At 40.0% G+C, this 18,706-nt stretch overlaps 1 protein-coding gene across 3 annotated transcripts in view; it reads right to left on the bottom strand.

Moving 5' to 3' along the window:
- The window catches only part of bcorl1 (BCL6 corepressor like 1), a 265,520-nt gene that overhangs the window by 91,405 nt on the left and 155,409 nt on the right, over nucleotides 1-18,706 (bottom strand). For 2 of the 3 annotated variants that reach the window (XM_087992055.1, XM_043704668.2), the window contains exon 3: nucleotides 9,891-9,978. The exons of the other annotated variant lie outside the window; for it this stretch is intronic. In XM_087992055.1, the coding sequence (XP_087848181.1) occupies nucleotides 9,891-9,978 (88 nt within the window). The remainder of the gene's footprint in view (nucleotides 1-9,890; nucleotides 9,979-18,706) is intronic. 3 annotated transcript variants of the gene reach the window in all.

The raw sequence follows: 18,706 nt of genomic DNA, 5'->3' as shown, positions 1-18,706 counted from the left end.
GGAGGAAGACTTAGGGGCTGAATTACATAATTCAGTGTCTAGGCAATTAAAGGCACACAGTCACCAATAATCAGGCTGATAGAAAGCGGGAATGCACAAAGCATAGGAATTAGACAACCATGAGGCCTACTGAAGGCTACTGAAATGAGTTGGGGTAATCTCATGGAAGGATGAGAATTTGAAATGTAATAAATTGCTGGGATTGAGAGCCAATGTAAGTTAGTGAGCACAGGGATGGTGGTGAAATAAGACTTATTGTGCATTAGAATACAGGCAAATATTGGGTGAGTTGAAGTTTATAAGGTAGAAAAGGTGGACGGCCAACAGACCATTCTAATTTTTAAGACTGGATGTCAGGATTTTAAACACCTCGTTCAAAATCTCGAGGGGAATAATTGCACGTTCTTCAATCAGCGTAAATGAAGCTCCCCATGCCTAAATCATTCTCATAATGTTTTCTACATCTCCTAAATCTTCATATCCTCTTAAAATAGAAGGTGGGCAAAATGGCTCGATTTTTCTGATGGCAAGATGATTGTTTTTGTATAACGGGACCCGGTAGAATTCCCATCCCAGTAGACTTGGGAGGAATTGCCCAGAAAATTGAAGATTCCATTGGCAATTCCCCTGTAGCTGAAACTTTCTATTTAAAATCAAAGAATTCCAAAGGTCTGCTGCAGTTAAGTAAAAATTATTAAATACCTAATTTAACTCCGGACTAACTATAAAACTGAATCCTACCAAGATACCACACAACTGCACCACCAAGACCTCCAATATTGCCCCAGTCACTGATGAGACACTGACCCTTTTCTCTAAGGACAGATAACCCCCCCAGCTATTAGACCTACACCTCCACCCTGATGAACTCAACTCCCTTTTACTACCACCAAATCTGACACCACTTCCTCAGCTTGTTGGACCCAGCTCCTTACTCCACCACCAGAACAATCCCCTTTCGTCACTGTAACTAACACATTCCCCAGCCTGGCATCCAACTCCTTGCAACCTACCCACTTGGTACTCTACCCTTCTGGCATCCTAACCTTACACTTACATTTGACTGCAGCTGTCTGTGGTTGACCTTTAAATTTCAGAATACAGCAGCTGACTGCTGTGAAAACAACAGGCATGGTTTGCTTTGCCCTGACAGTTCTACACTACAATGGACCTGTTAAAATGAAAATGCACTCCACGTTTCCGAAGAAGCCCTGATCAGAATCTGCTGTCAGAAATAGAGAGCTCTTTCATTGTGCATTAAAAAGGTGCAGAATGCCACGTTTGCTCAAGACTGCCACTCCTTGAAAAGTCCAGTCAACTATTCCAATTGAGGCAAAACCAGTTTCTTCATAAAAGATTTACCATAACTTTCTGCTTTTGCACCTTTATAAAGCTAAGGATGCTATGAGGAGAAAGTGAGGACTGCAGATGCTGGAGATCAGAGCTGAAAAATGTGTTGCTGGAAAAGCGCAGCAGGTCAGGCAGCATCCAAGGAGCAGGAGAATTGACGTTTTGGGCATAAACTCTGATTCTCCTGCTCCTTGGATGCTGCCTGACCTGCTGCGCTTTTCCAGCAACACATTTTTCAGCTAAGGATGCTATGAGTCATTTTAATCACTCCTCAATCAGCAAAGCACCTTCAATGATTTGTAGGCATATAATCAAAGGTCTCTCTGTTCCTGCATCACCTTTAAAAAATTGCACCATTTATATTGTCAGCTTTCCAAGATGTATCATTACACACTTATCTGCATTACATTTCATATGTCATGTGTCCACTCATTCCACCAACCTGACTATACCCACTTGAAATGTATCACTATCCTCCACACAACACTTCATGTTTTGCATCACATGAAAATTTTGAAGTTGTAATCGATCCATTCAAGTCTAGGTTATTAATATTTAACAAGAAAAGCAGTGATCCTGACATCAAGCCTACTGTACACTCTCCTTCAATCAGAAAAGCAGCCATTCACCACTCAGCAAACCTATGCTACTACTATCCCTTTCATTCTAAGAGCTTCAACTCTGCCAAGAACTGTACCTCCACAACACAACACAACTATTCCCCCTAACCTACTACCTAAATCACCCATACACTCATTCCACTATCATCAAAGGCTGGACCTTCAAACTCAGCATATAGCTGCTACTACCATGAAAATTGGACGTGATGGAACCACCCCGAACTCTAGTCTGTCAAGATTTCCCAGAAGGGTGTTCCCAGAAATGTACAGCAGTGTTGGGTCATAAGCAACTTCACACACTGCAGCAATACACTTATCATTCCCAATGCTCACAAGATTTAGCTCAATGAATTTATCCTTGAGCAGGTTGAAAGTTTTCAATTCTCTAGTGCTGTGGCACTACCAATATATATATATAATATATATATTAAATATATATATATTTATATATAAAAAGGAAAAAGGAAAATTTATGGTCAATGTTGCAACATTATTTTGAGGACTTAGTTATTCATAAAAACACAAACTTTCTAGGCTCAATTATTCCATCTCACATTACCCCTTCTCCAATTTCCACACTGTAAGTAATCTAATCTAAACTAAATTATTCGATAGTATTGAGGGCTAGAGGATAGATGGCTCACTAGGTGGCAAACATGTAGTTCAGAACAATGCCAACACAGAAGGTTTAATTTCTGTTCCAGCTAAATTAGCCTTGGGGCCTGCATCCTTACCCTGCCCCTGAGAATGGAAAGCAACAACATACGACCTCTGAGAATCACTGCCGAGAAAACTGTTCAGGATGAAGCTTTAGCAGACATTGAGCCAAGTGCCTGCTTTTGGGCAAATTCATGATGATTTCCCAAGGGGTCACGTTGTCTTACTTGGTCGCACAAAATTAGGACCAAGGCAGATTTAGGCAGTTTAAGAGGGCAAGATGACAAGTGAAGCAAGCCAGGAAAGGTAAAATAAGGCAAAAGCCAAGTGTGAAGAAAAGAATGGGAGAAGAAGATGGTAAGGACTGAGTAGGTTGAAAAGGCGAGGAATAGAGTGAAGCAGCGAAGAAGAAATGGAGAAGATTGAATGGTCATGGAATAAAGCATGTGGAGGACAGGTAAATAAATTTGAGGAGTGGAAGAGATGAATCAGGAAAAGGGTTGGGTGTGGGAAGAGGAAAAGCAACCGATGGGGTCCAGAAAAAAGGGCAAGATCAGAAGAATGTAAGAACTTACTGGAGGACAGGAGGCTTTTCTCTTCTGTTCTGAAGAAATCATATCAGACTCCACAGAGCTGCCAAACATGCTGAGTTTCTCCAGCATTTTAGAATATAGAACACAGAAAGGTACAGCACAGAACAGGCCCTTTGGCCCACAAAGTCGTAACGTAAAATATAATAAAACTTAACCTATGCATCCCTCAACTCACTGCTATCCATGTGTCGCTTAAATGTCCCTAATGACTCTGCTTCCACCACCACTGCTGACAACGCATTCCATGCATTCACAACTCTCTGCGTAAAGAACCTACCTCTGACGTCCTCTCTATACCTTTCTCCTAATATCTTAAAACTATGACTCCCCATACCAGTCAATCCTGCTCTGGGGAAAAGTCTCTGGCTATTGACTCTATCTATTCCTCTCATTATTTTGTATACCTCGATCAGGTCTCCTCTCTTCCTCCTTCTCTCCAGAGAGAAAAGTCCAAGCTTATTCAACCTTTCTTCATAAGGCAAGCCCTCCAGTCCAGGCAGCATCCTGGTAAACCTTCTTTGCACCCTCTCCAAAGCCTCTGTACCTTTCCTATAGAAAGGCAACCAGAACTGGACACAATATTCCAAGTGTGGTCTCACCAGGGACTTGTAGAGCTGTAGCAAAACCTTGCGGCTCTTAAACTCAAACCCCCTGTTAATGAAAGCCAAAACACCATAGGCTTTCTTAACAACCCTATCCACTTGGGTGGCAACTTTGAGGGATCTATGTACTTGCACACCCAGATTCCTCTGTTCCTCCACACTGCTAAGAATCCTGTCTTTAATCCTATATTCAGCACTTGAGTTCAACCTTCCAAAATGCATCACTTTGCATTTATCCAGGTTGAACTTCATCTGCCATTTCTCAGCCCAGCTCTGCATCTTGTCTTTGTCGCACTGCAGCCTGCAATAGCCCTCAGTACTATCAACGGCACCTTCAACCTTTGTGTCATCTGCAAACTTACTAATTCACCCCTCAACCTCTTCATCCAAGTCATTTATAAAAACTACAAAGAGCAGAGGCCCAAGAACAGAGCCCTGCGGGACCCCAATCAACACCAAACTTCAGGCAGAATACTTTCCATCTACAACCACTCTCTGCCTTCTGTCAGCCAACCAATTCTGAATCCAGATAGCCAAATCTCCCTTTATCCCATGCTTCCTGACGTTATGAATGAGCCTACCATGGGGAACCTTATCAAATGCCTTGCTTAAGTCCATATACATCACATCCACTGCTCGGCCTTCATCAACCTGTCTTGTTACTTCCTCAAAGAACTCAATAAGATTTGTGAGGCATGACCTGCCCCTCACAAAGCCATACTGACTGCCTTTAATCAGGCTATGCTTTGCCAAATAGTCATGAATCCTATCCTTCAGAATTCTTTCCAAAACTTTGCTGACCACATACATAAAACTGGCTGGACTGTAATTGCCAGGGATTTCCCTATTCCCCTTGTTGAAAAGAGGAACAACATTCGCCTCCTTCCAATCCTCGGGTCTGACTCCCGTGGAGAGTGAGGAAGCAACGATCTTCGCCAGTGGCATAGCAACCTTTCGCGCTTCCCAGAGCAGCCTAGGATAAATCTGGTCTGGCCCTGGGGACTTATCAATCTTAATGTTTTCCAAGATTTCCAGCACATCAACTTCATCAATCTTGATCTGGTCAAGTCTGTTTCCTAGCTCCTCAAAGTTCTCATTCACAACAAGGTTCCTTTCCTTAGTGAAAACCAAGGCAAAAAACTCATTTAGGGCTTCTCCTATTTGCTCAGACTCCACGCATAATTTCCCTACGCTATCCCTGATCGGCCCTACCTTCTCCCTGATTATTCTCTTATTCCTCATGGATGAGTAAAATGCCTTTGGGTTCTCCTTAATCCTTCTTGCCAAGCCTTTTTCGTGCCCCTTCCTGGCTCTCCTCAGTCCATTTCTGAGCTCCTTTCTAGCAAGCCTGTAATCCTCTAAAGCTGTGCTAGATCCTTGCTTCCTCACCTTACGTGAGCTGCCTTTTTCCTTTTGACGAGAAGCTCCTCTTTTCTCATCATCCAAGGTTCCTTAATCTTACCCCTTCTTACCTGTCTCAGAGGAACAAATTCATACATCACTCGCAACAAGTGATCCTTAAACAGTCTCCACATGTCTGCTGTTCCCTTTCTGTGGAACAATTGCTCCCAGTCTGTACTTCCCAAATCCTGTCTGATAGCGTCATAATTTCTTTTTCCCCAATTAAATATCTTCCCTTGGTAACTGCTCCTTTCCCTCTCCAAGGCTATGGTAAATGTGAAGCAGTTGTGATCACTGTCACCAAAGTGTTCTCCCACCACGAGATCTGACACCTGTCCTGGCTCATTGCCAAGCACCAAATCCAAAATGGCCTCTCCCCTCGTCAGTCTGTCTACATATTGAGTAAGGAAACCCTCCCGAACACACCTGACAAAAACGGCTCCATCCAAACCATCTGCACTTAGGAGATTCCAGTCGATATTGGGAAAGTTGAAATCACCCATAACAACCACCCTTCTAGATTTTGCCCACCTATGAGTTCTTCAATCTCTCTACTGCTATTAGGTGGTCTGTAGAAAACCCCCAATGAGGTGACTGTTCCCTTGCTGTTCCTAACTTCCACCCATACTGACTCAGTAGACAAACCTTCCTCAACAATCTTCATTTTTGTAGCTGTGATGCACTCTCTGATTAGCAATGCTACATCCCCTCCTCTTTTTCCACCCTCCCTGTACTTTTTAAACGTTCTAAACCCTGGAACATCAAGCAACCAATCCTACCCCTTTGAAACCCACGTCTCCGTTATGGCCACAACATCGTAGACCTTTTTATTTCAGATTTCCAACATTCACAATATTTTGCTCTTATTTAAGAAAGTAAGTTCCTTTTGTGAAAGGTAGCAGATGATGAAACCTCCAGACGAGGATGTTTTGCAAAAGACTGAGGATGTCGAAACCTCAGTTGTGTAAAGATTCAAGTAAGAAGGATTTCCCAGCTTGCAGGTTTGGAACGGAGCAGAGGCAATTAAGTCAAATTAAAATGTGACAGGAAAGCAACTTCTCTGGACTTCTGGGTAACTGGAAAGGTTCCGCGTTGGAGTGCAAACGAAGTTTTGCTTTGCCATGTGTTTTGAAACTTCTCAAACTGTGTTTATATTTACATAACTTGGTTTGTTTTATTTTAGTTTTCTTTCTTTTGTATACCAAACTTCTGTCCAATGCACAAACCAAACTGCAGCCTTGTGTGCTTATGTTTCAGTGAAAGACTGTCATGTTAAAGAAAATCTATGAAGCCAGGCTTCATTCTGGGTACTGATTTGTCCAGTTGTAACATAAAAGTTAGAAATGACAATTAGATAAAACACAATTGATTTTATCCCTATTTTTCCTGGATATCATAAAGTCTATAAGACATAGGAGCAGAAATTAGGCTAATCAGTCCATTGAATCTGCCCCGCCATTCAATTATGGCTGATAAGTTTTTTGCCTCCATTCTCCAGCTTTCTCTCTGTAACTCTTGATACTCAAGAACCTATCTATCTCAGTCTTAAATATACTCAATGACTTGGCCTCCACGGTTTTCTGTGCAGCAATGAATTCCATAGATTCACCACTCTGGCTGAAGAGGCATCTCCTTGCCTTCATTCTAAAAGGTCTTCCCTTTACTCTAAGGCAATGCCCTCAGGTCCTAGTCTCTCCTACCAATGGAAACATCTTCCCAGCATCTACTCTATCCGGGCCATTCAGTATTCTGTAGGTTTTAATTAGATCACCCCTCATCCTTCTAAACTCCATAGACGCAGAGTCCTCTAACATTCCTCTCACATTAAACTTTTCTTCCTGTGACCATTCTTGTGAACATCCTCTAAACACACTCCAGGGCTAGTTCATCCTTCCTGGGGCCCAAAACTGCACACAATATGCCAAACATTTCTGACCAAAGCCTTATACAGCTTCAGAAGTACATTCCTGCTTTTATCCATACACTTGCAAGTATTCAGAAATCTCATCCTTCACAATGGATTCTAGGATCTTACCCATGACTGAGGTTGGTGAATCGGTCTGTAATTTCATTGCTAATGCTCAATTACTCTTGCTAATTTCTCAATTTCTGCTCCACCTGGTATACTTTTACTCAAGTTGCTGCATCCACTCTTAAGCCTTGACAGATCTTTTACTGCTTTTGAATTTACATTTTTCAAAATCCTACCAGCCTCCCACTACTTTCATTAACTTACAGTCCTACCAAAGAGCTAAATTAGCTTTGGAAAGAAGAAACAAACAGTCACTTAAAGTTATAATTGCATATGGTTTTCAAATTTACCATGTGATGTATCATTTACACTGTTTCGTACTAGCACAGTATCTTTGATTGTTGATATCAATCAATGATTTAATACATAATTTTAAAAACTATATGATCTATTTGGTTAACAAGTGTAATAGGATCAACAAATATTGTGCTTGAGAATTTGGAAGCACACTCAAGAGAGAAATCAGGAGGGCTAAAATGGACGTGAGATAGCTTTGCAAATAGAGTTAAGGAGCATTTCAAGAATCTAAAAGTTCATTAAGGGCAAAAGAGTAACCAAGAAAAGAACTGGGCTGCTTAAAAGATCAACAAGGCCACCCATGTGTGGAACTGCAGGAGATGAGTGATCTGATCAGGTGTATCCCAGAATTTTGCAGGAAGTCAGGGAAGTGATTGCAGGGCCCCTTGCTGAGATAGCCAGAGGTGAGGTGCCAGAGGCTTGGAGGGTGGCTAATGCCGTGACATTATTTTAAAATGGTGGTACGAAAAAGGCAGGAAACTATAGGCATGAGCCTGATGTCAGTGGTGGTTAAACTGTTGGAAAGAATTTTGAAGGCCAGGATTTACATGCATTTGGAAAGATAAAGGACTGATCAGGGATAGTCAGCATGGTTACGTGCATGGGAACTTGTGTCTCACTAATTTGATTGAGTTGCTTGAAGAAGTGACAAAGAGGATTGATGAAGGCAGAACATTGGATATTGTCTATGTGGACTTCAGAAAGGTGTTTGACAAGGTTCCGCTTGGTAGACCGATTAGCGAGGGAATCCAGGGAGAGCTAGCAATGTGGATTCAAAATTGGCTTGAAGATAAGACATAGTGGGTAATGGTGCAGGGTTGCTTTTCAGACTATAGGTCTGTGCCACAAGGATCGATGCTGGGTTGACTGCTTTTTGTCATATATATAAATGATCTGGATGTGAATATAGGAGTACGTTTGCAAAATCGGTGTAATGTACAGTGAAGGTGGTTATTTCAGAGTACAACAGGACCATGATCAGATGGGCTGAGGAGTGGCAGATGGAGTTTAATTTAGATAAATGTGAGGTGTTGCATTTTGGTAAGAAAATCAGGGCAGGACTTAAACACTTAATGGTGGATTTTGTTTGGGAAGTATTGCTGAACAAGGATATCTTGGAGTGCAGGTTCTTGGCTCCTTGAAGGTAGAGTCGCAGGTATATAGAATAGTGAAGGCAGTATTTGGTACGCTTTTATTTATTGGTCAGTACATAGAGTATAGGAGTTAGGATGTCATGCTGCGGCTGTACAGGATATTGATTAGGCCACTATTAGAATACTGCATTCAATGCAGGTCTCCATGCTATAGAAAATATACTATTAAACTTGAAAGAGTGCAGAAAAGATTTACAAGAACATTGCCAGGGTTGGAGGGTTTGAGCTATCAGGAGAGGCTGAATTGACTGGGGCAATTTTCCCGAGAGCATCAGAGGCTGAGGGATGACACTATAGAGGTTTATAAAATCATGAGGGACATGGATAGGGTGAATAGCCAAGTTCTTTTCCCCAAGGTAGGGGAGTCCAAAAATAGAAGGCACAGTTTAAGGTGAGAGGGGAAAGATTTAAAAGGGACCTGAGGTACAACGTTTTCATGCACAGGATGGTACATGAATGGAATGAGCTGCCAGAGGAGTTGGTGGAGACAGATACAATTACAACATTGAAAAAGGCATCTTGATGGGTACACGAATAGAAAAGGGTTTAAGAGGGATATCGGTCAAATACTGACAAATAGGACTAGATTAATTTAGGATATATTGTCAGCATGGCTGAGCTAGACCAAAGGGTCTGTTTCGGTGCTATACAACTTTATGACTCTCATAGTTACTTCATTTATTTGAAAATATCATATCATACTTCGGAGGAAGGCTAGTTGCTGAATTAGCGTAAAGTCATGATCACATATGTGGGCCTAATGTTGTTATGTTAATTCTTCACCTAGCATTACTGCAGCAATCAGAGACTATAATGCTGAAAAGCTGGGAAAACCTGAAAACTGATGAGGTGAAACCAAATATAAATCTTTTAATTTTCTTGCACTTTCCAAGCCTTGTTCGAAAGTACCGGGCTGGTACTAAGATTTGCCAAAAACAAAAGCAAGCCAAGAGGACAGTCTTGAACATAAAAGTTTAGAATGTTTTTATAGATTAATTATATGTAGAATCAAACTGAAAAACAAAAAAAAAGTTAGTAGTATCAGGTCCAGATTAAAACAAAGGCAGAGTTCCAAGATGCAATTCTGCTGAACAATCCTCCATCTTTCAAATTTGTAATCTATGCCAATCATAAAGAATACAAGATTTTCGCTGTGTTTGGATGAGCTGATCAATCTTGCTTACTTCAGTGTGGTTGCTAATACAAGTATCTTCCGTCCCTACTGGCTGTGGAACACTTTTCCTGGATTCTGCATCTGTGAGTGAAGATCTCCTATTAAAGAAAATGATTAACCATTACTAGTAGATCTCCTGTGACATTGTCATGGGTAGTCCAAGGTCAGGACCACAATTCCTGAAGCCTATTATATTTCCACATGAGGTCTCTAAAGACTCAAACTGTTGCTTCTGTTAATATGCTGCATGCAAATTACATCTACATTATTCATTCTTAAGTCAGCACCATTATGCCTCCAAACTCAATGTCATTTTCCAGAGGGAATGAAATGGCACATGTTTCACTGACAACAGTGGTGCAAGTATACACATTCATAGATAACGGAGATAAATCACAAATGAATTATTTCCACAAGTATCATTCACTCTCCCTCATTCTTTTAAAGATTGATGTGTTTTATCAGTTCCCATAAATCTTATTCTCAAACATTCAACAGAGGTCTTACCCTCCAAATCCAAATTATGCCTGCCCCACTGTACTAAAAACAGTCCAATGCATTATCAGTTATTATTGGTCAATGAGTTTGCTAACAAGCACTCGGACAAAAGAAACACCATTAATAATGAGGATTGCTAGAAATTGCTTGATTGTTTGTAGAGAAATTTTTCATTACTCTTAGTGGTAATCTAAAAAGAATAATTATTGTCATAACCAAAGGGAACAGTATTTACCTATGTAAGAGTCAAAGAACTTACAGAATTTTAAAAACCGCTCTTCAAATCTCATTTTACCATCACTGCTTCAGTGGAATGTTTAGATTAGAATCCCTACAGTGTGGAAACAAGCCCTTCGGTTCAACAAGTCCACACTGACCTTCTGAAGAGAAATCCACCCAGACCCATTCTCCTACCCTATATTTATCCCTGACTAATGCACCTAGCCTACACTTCCTGAACACTGTGAGCAATTTAGCATGGTCAATTCACCTAAGCTATGCATCTTTGGATTATGGGAGGAAACCAGAGGAAACCTACGCAAACACAGGGAGAATGTGCAAACTCCACACAAACAGTCACCTGAGGCTGGAATTGAACCGGAGTCCCTGGTGCTGTGAGGCAGCAGTGCTAACCACTGAGCCATCGTGCGACTATTTAATATTATACTCAAAAATATAGTTTTCTATTCTTATCATCCTGAGAGACCCTGCGTTATATGTCCCTGTTTCTTTAACATCCTTTACTTAAGTTTACACAGTGCTCAGTTTGTGGCCAAAACAATACTAAATTTATTTGCTTATGTATTTTATGCCTCCATAGATAAATTGAAATCTTGATGATAAAATTTATGGCTTTAAGCACCTGCATTCAAACATTTTCAGGGAAGTATATGTTGAACTCAAAGTTCTGTTCACTCACATCCTTTAGTATCTTTCCATTGTGTGCATGCTCCAATTCCTTACTTTTCTCCCAAAGTCTAACATACACAATTTAATCTTTTCAGACCAGAACTCCCAAATTCAGGAACACCAATTGTCTGAAATGGTTTCCAGCAGACCCTGAAACTCATGAACTGTTCAATCACAGCACTGCAACTATCCTAAACATACTGTATTGATACTGCCATACAGTAAAAGAATGTTAGTGAACCCAAGTTCTCCTTAACTGTGGGGAAAAAAACCTTTCATTCAAGTGGTGCCAGGAAGGCATGCCATGTTTTTGTGCTGATACGGCACTTTCCCTGTGTCGGCCAGTGCAAGTTAGTCAATTACTTCAATTTAGTGCAAAAAAAAGAGTTCATTCAGCTGAGCCAGGATGAAGGGTGGCAGCTTCAACCTTTTCTGCATATCTGTTCTTGACAATTAAGCAACTGCTCAACTTCATTGCTTGGCAAGCTGGTGACTCTACAGGCTGTGGCAACTAAATCAAAAATCAGGGAAGGTGTTACTATCTATCTGTGTGTGTGGTGGAGGGTTGGGTGGGATGGGGGGTGGTGGGTGATGCTGCTTATTGCTGTGCAGTGTTAAAAGTAGGCTGACACTGGCAAATGACTTTGAAAAACACTGGTGAAGTGAGTACTGATTGGGTAAGAATTTCAAAATCAGGTGAATTTGTCTTCGAGTATAAATGATGAATACATTGGGTCTTAAAAGAACACTTACTGAAAAAGGAGGATATTGCTTAGTTTCTCTTGTTGCTCCATTTTATTCTGGACCTAATTGTCGTGAGATCCCCTTCTTGAAAGGCAAAAGCAACTTTTAGAGACTTTGGGAATCCACATTTTCAAACAGATTTGAAAAAGTGCATTTTCACGTCGTAATGTTGGCTTTGCGATGTTTCATCGCTCAGGTACCTATTTACTTCAATTCACACACGTTAGGTTAAATATGATAACGTTACTGTAAAATATAAAAATTCTGAAATCTAAATGCCTTGTTAGGAACTACATAGTAATTCAAATTTAATTTATATTTTTTATGTGCGTGCATCTGAAGAAAGGGGAACATGGTTTTAGTTTCATTTTTACAAGAGTGGTTTTTGTAGTTTGACGCTTAGGAGTTTGTCTACTCTAACACAGGTTAACAATTTATTTTTTTTAAATACAGATTTTATTCTGTGTTAAAGTATTGGCAAACTGTTGTGCATGTGTTCAGTGACCCACCTCCATGTTTAAAGAAGGAAATAAAGTCACAATCTACCAAACCAGATTTCACTCTAAAGTCTGGCTTGTCCAGTATTAACATAGATGAATTACAACATTATGTACAAAGACTTTCCAGGCTGGAGAGGTTATAGTAAGTGTAATGGCATCAAGTGGACATGAAATTGACCCCCAATATACATGCTTTCAATCTTCTCCAATGTAAAAATGCCTACTACTAGCTATTTGTTGCAATTCCATTCAGGTTGTGTCAACAAATATACAAAACTAAACAAAACCACATCCTCCAAAATGTGAACTCTATCATATAATGCTAGAAATACTTAAATAGTGAGGCTTCTGTACAGAAACTTGCATGGTTAAGATGGTTTCCATTGCTTACATTATAATATTGCTGAATAAATTGTCCATCTTTAAATGGAATGAGAATCAAGTTGGCATTTTAACTGTTCAGTAATCTGCTCCATCAAGTTACCACCAAGGCAATGAAGTTAAAAACTAAACTCAACATTTCACATGTAGACATTTTATTAGGAATTACATAAGAAACACATCAGAAGGGAATAGGAATGGGGAAAGCTCAACAAAGACAATTATGTGAGAGAAGGAACATAGTGACTTTACAATCCTACACACAAATTAAAGCAATGTAAAGTATATTGAAGAAAAACCTGAAGCACAGAACATTTGTCCCAACTCACTGTGATAATGTGCTGGAAATCAAACTTCTACTATTCCTGGATTCATCACAAGTCACTAACACTATCCAAAAAGTTTATATGACTCATGAAGCAGTTAAAATAAAATTTTCAGATTTCTGTACTGAAGAAAACTGTCATTTATTACACAGATTGTTGTCAACTAATAGAATAAAAGAAAGCAACTACTAACTTATAATTCTCTAACTTAAATTCTACCACTTTTAAGAAACTCGCGTATATACACACAAACTGACAGACATATGAACAGATTCAGATATTATGGGTGGCAAAGAAACAAACCAAAAGTCTGTGAAGCACAGTTCTGGCACTAGTTCAGATTACACACTTTTTCTTCAGTTCCATTCCACCTCTTTTTGACTCCTTGAGGAAGACAGAGGTTATAAACACATCAATTCTTAAACATTCACTCAAGTTGAGGGTCTGCTTGTCATTGTCTCTAAAGGTGATTTTTTTTTCCCTTCAAGGGAATTTGCAGAGAAAGTACCTAGCTGTTTGGAATGTCATTTTAGCTCTCTCTATGCTGTGAATGGAGAAATATTTTCTTCTTTAGAGCCTGCATGTTTCTGCTGCATTGTCCAAACACAAAGCTGTAGCCATTTGCCCAGGAACAAAATCAAGAAGTTATTGTGTTACTCCTGAATACTCACCACTGGTCCTGAATTATTATTCCTGAATAATCACCACTGGTCCTGGTTGAAAAACCAAATCAAAAATCTGTCACTGGGCTACTCTGTCTCTGCTCACATACCCACAGAGTCAAGGTGTCTAACATCTTTGTCTACTGCTTGAATAAGATCACCCAATGAGTTCCAGTAACTTTTTTTCCAGAAATTGCAACGCCTTCCTCCACAGTCCCTTGCTTTAAAGCAGAATCTTGCCCCATTTTTAAGTCCACAGTACAAGAAATAAAAATATAATGCTTACAGTGTAAATGGTCAAAGCACTTTGGGTGAGGTGATAAGCTAAGGCAGGTTAAAGAAAAAAGTGTCAAAGTATATGCCCAGCAGCCAAGCAGTTGACTTGACACACAGGAACAGAGTGAAATGCCACCACAGTCTGCATGTGTTTTTTTTCACCTTTCAGTTTATTCAACCCTTTTAAGATGTTGCTCTCATGTGTCAACAATTGAAAATAAACCTCTTCTCTGCATATATTGACTAAACAGTGAATTTTGTATTTGTTTTTAGTTCATGTTTAAAATTACTACATTTCTTATACAGGTAATTCTTTGAGAACATGGTTGCAATCTTGTGCAACCCCACATTACAGAAAAATTGCGCTTTAGAAACAGCGCTTAAAAAGTGTTGGCAAAGTAATCGCGTTACAGCCAACACAAAAGTTTGCACTTTAGAAGCAGTGTCCCCAATCCGTCAATCACATCATATAAATTTGCGTTAAAGAAATGCACATTATAGCAGAACAACCTGTATTACATTTCTTACTCAGCTCTTATTTGTGACAACAAATTGCAGATTTACTTGATGACCCCACAACACAATAATATTCAACCATTATGGTGCCACAAAGCCTCTCATAAGATTAACAATTATTTTACTGTAATAGTTTGTGTTGAAGTTTGGAACGGTTAGTCACCTCATCTACTTTCTGAAAGATGTCACAAGCTAAAGCAAAAGAAAGATGAAGAATTTTCAATTCTACCTAAGCCAATTTTCAAAACTTGTCTGAAGAAGGAATACACTTCTAGTTTTGACTCATCATTGTAAATAATAAAATAGGGAAAGCCACTAACATACTATCTGAACAGGCTTTTGATGTTTCAAATCAGAACAACCTGAGCATACTAGATCGATTTCTTTGAATGTTTTCTCCCCTTAACAGGTAGATAATTTAAATATTGTTTTATCACTCCAGTCAAATGGATCTGCATTTAATTGTGGAATGTAAGTCAAATGGCAACTGCTTTTAAAGTAAAACTTTGCATACATTTCAATAACCCAAGGCATTAGTCAAACAAATTGATCTGATCAAATTCATAACAGAACTAGCCTCATTAAAACAAACTTGGTCACTTCTATGAAAATTGACACCAACATTTGTTGCCTATCCTTTAAAGACACATTAAAAATATAACCAACTGGGTTTCATATTAATATACTGGCCTTTTGTAAAATATATTTTACATGTGAAACATGACAGAACTCTGCTTGCTTGTTTCACAACAATGTAGTTGACATTAACTGCCCCATGAATAGCCTGAGAAGCCATTCAGTTGCACGAAAACAACTACAAAATGAAAGAAAGGAATAAAATTTGATGGAGCACAGGCATAACCTGAACAGAAAAATCAATAAAGGCAAACCAAGCCATATTTGTCCTGTCAAGATTTTCTTACTAACATCTGGGTGCTTGTCATAGAGATGTACAGCACGGAAACAGACCATTTGGTCCAACTTGTCCATGCCGACCAGATATCCCAACCCAATCCAGTTCGACCTGCCAGCACCCGGCCCATATTCCTCCAAACCGTTCCTATTCATATATCCATCCAGATGCCTTTAAATGCTGCAATTGTACAGTCTCCGACCTACCACTTCATCTGGCAACCCATACCACACATGCACCACCCTCTGTGTGAAAAAGTTGCCCTTTAGGTCTCTTATATCTTTCCCCTCTCACGCTAAACCTATGCCCTTAAGTTCTGGACTCCCCCACCCTAGGGAAAAGACCTTGTCTATTTATCCTATCCATGCCCCTCATGATTTTATAAACCTCTAAGGTCATCCCTCAGCTTCCGACGTCCCAGGGAAAACAGCCCTAGCTTATTCAATCTCTCCCTACAGCTCAAATCCTCCAACCCTGGCAACATCCTTGTTAAATGTTTTCTGAACCCTTTCAAAGATTGCACGCAATATTCCAACAGTGGCCTAACCAATGTCCTGTACAGCTGCAACATGACCTCCCAACTCCTGTACTCAATACTCTGACCAATAAAGGAAAGCATACCAAACGCCTTCTTCACTATCCTACAACTCTGCTTTCAAGGAGCTATGAACCTGCACTCCAAGGTCTCTTTGTTCAGCAACACTCCCTAGGACCTTACCATTAAGTGTATAAGTCCTGCTAAGATCTGCTTTCCTAAAGTACTGATAGTGTGAGAGCTATCCCACAGATTAGTCAGGCAACAATATGACATGCAATTTTTACAGAATAATACTTCCAGACAATGGCTTAGACACCAGTATCACCAACACCAACACCATTCTCAAGTGCGTCCTACCCCACTGGCAACACCGACACACCAGATGTGGCAGTACCATGAAATGTCATCTGAAAGGAATTACCCTGAAATTCCTCAACTTTATTGTGGATCTCTCGTGGCATCAAGTCAAACATGGGCAAAGAAACATCTCACTGACTATCTTCCACCACCTCCTCTTGGATGGTGAATTAGTACTTCTCCTGTAGAACACTATTTGGAGGAAGTAGGGAGGATTGCAATGGCAGAGAATGTATCATAGTTGGGGGACTTGACTCAGGATAGCCAGTTGGTCAATAGTGGCAGAGTCCTAAAGGCTGAAAAGTGTGTTGCTGGAAAAGCACAGCAGGTCAGGCAGCATCCAAGGAGCAGGAGAATCGACGTTTCGGGCATAAGCCCTTCTTCAGGAATCTTCAGGAACATGCCCGAAACATCGATTCTCCTCCTCCTTGGATGCTGCCTGACCTGCTACGCTTTTCCAGCAACACATTTTCAGCTCTGATCTCCAGCATCTGCAGTCCTTACTTTCTCCTAAAGTCCTAAAGGACATAACTGCTAGAGTGGCTTAGTGGCAGAAAGTGAGGGAATCAACTAAAAAGGGAAAAAACAAATTACTTGATTTCGTTCTCACCAATCTACCTATTCCCCACTCTATCACCACCATCAAGCTAACAGATCAATCCTTGTAAAGGCACCTTTTTAAAACATTTTTGAGCTTTTTAAAAACAGTGGACAAAAATGAAAAAAGAACAATTTTAAAACCAGTCGTTAACAAGAATGGTTGCACATTTTGTGAGCAATGAATTTGATACCTCTTGTAAATCTGTTTGTGTAACTGTGGGTTACAGCATCATTTAGAACAAGTGAAGCACAGGGACTGTTTATAAGAGAAGCTGACTGGTTTGTGTACAGGGGATCAATTATCAGTGACAAAGGTCCCTGCTTGCTAACAACTGATTACCAGGTATTTGAACAGTGTGGGCTATTAAGAGAAAGGAGCAGATCTGCAGCAGTCCTCTTATTTCTTTGCAGTAAGCCCCTTTAAAACTCAACAAAACCAGCTAGTATTTTCTTCAGCCAGCCAATTTGCAATATCTGACTTTGAACTGAATGAATTAGAGAGCTTTCATAAGTGAAGCAGACACCCTGTGCCTCTTGCAACCCAGTGGAAGATTTCAGAAAAATGTTGAGAAATTCTTGTATCAGCAAGCTTGAAGCCAACAGGTTGAGAATAAAGACTTCATTGTTTTTTCAGTTTTTCTCGGTCTTTTTTTTAAACCCGGTTTCACTCTGCCTGTCTGCGTTCATGTATAAGGGGGAGTTTATAAGGGGTTTAAGAGTTTTAATTTGTGGAGTTCAAACTATATTTAAATAATTGTTTTTCAGTAGCTAGAATCTAGGATTAGTGATTCTTAAGTGCAGATCTAGTCCATGCTTTCTATCAATCTGGGTTAATTGTCAGGTGGTTTGATGATTTTGTACGTCTTTTAAAAACTCTTATGACAACTCCAGGAATATGGGGTTTGATTTCAATGCACTACTCCAGTGAGTTGCAACATCTGGTTCAATGAGATGTGCAGAAGGGCATAGCAGGAGCAGCACCAAAAAATGAAGTGTGAACTTGGTGAAGCTACAAAACAGGACTACTTGCACCTCAAGCAGTGTAAGCAGGATGCAATAGACCAATGCATAAACCAAGTGATCCTACAACCAACAGATCAAAGCACTGTAGTCTTGACCACATTCAGTTGTGAAAAAGTCATGGCAATTGAAAAACAAGAAGAATACTCCCCAGCACTGTGGGAGACCAGTACATCAAAAGAGAAAGCTGAAGCATTTGCACCTAAGCAAAAAAAAAAATGTTTAGTGAATGATCCATCTTGGTCTTCACCAGAGGTTCCCGGCATCAGAGATGCCAGTAATCAGCTAATTAAATTCACTCAACCCGATATCAAGGAACAGTTGAATGCACTGGGTACTTAAGGGTTATGGGCTTTCACGACTTTCTGGCAGTAGGACCAAAGACTTGTGATCCAGAAATAGCCTCACCAGTAATAGAGCTGCTTCAGTACATTATCATCTACCCAACAATGAAAATTGCCTCAGTATGCCTGTTCACAAAAAGCAGGAAAACCAAAGCCTGTCAATTACTAGGCTTTTGGTCTACTCTTTTGGTAAAAGGATGAAAGAGTCATTGCTATCAAGTAAACAACAGCATTTGTTTCAA

Source organism: Chiloscyllium plagiosum, unplaced genomic scaffold (genome assembly GCF_037043375.1).
Source record: "Chiloscyllium plagiosum isolate Xiang-an unplaced genomic scaffold, Cpla_swu_hap1 HiC_scaffold_11, whole genome shotgun sequence".
NCBI lineage: Eukaryota > Metazoa > Chordata > Chondrichthyes > Orectolobiformes > Hemiscylliidae > Chiloscyllium > Chiloscyllium plagiosum.
This window is presented reverse-complemented; position numbering and strand designations above follow the sequence as displayed.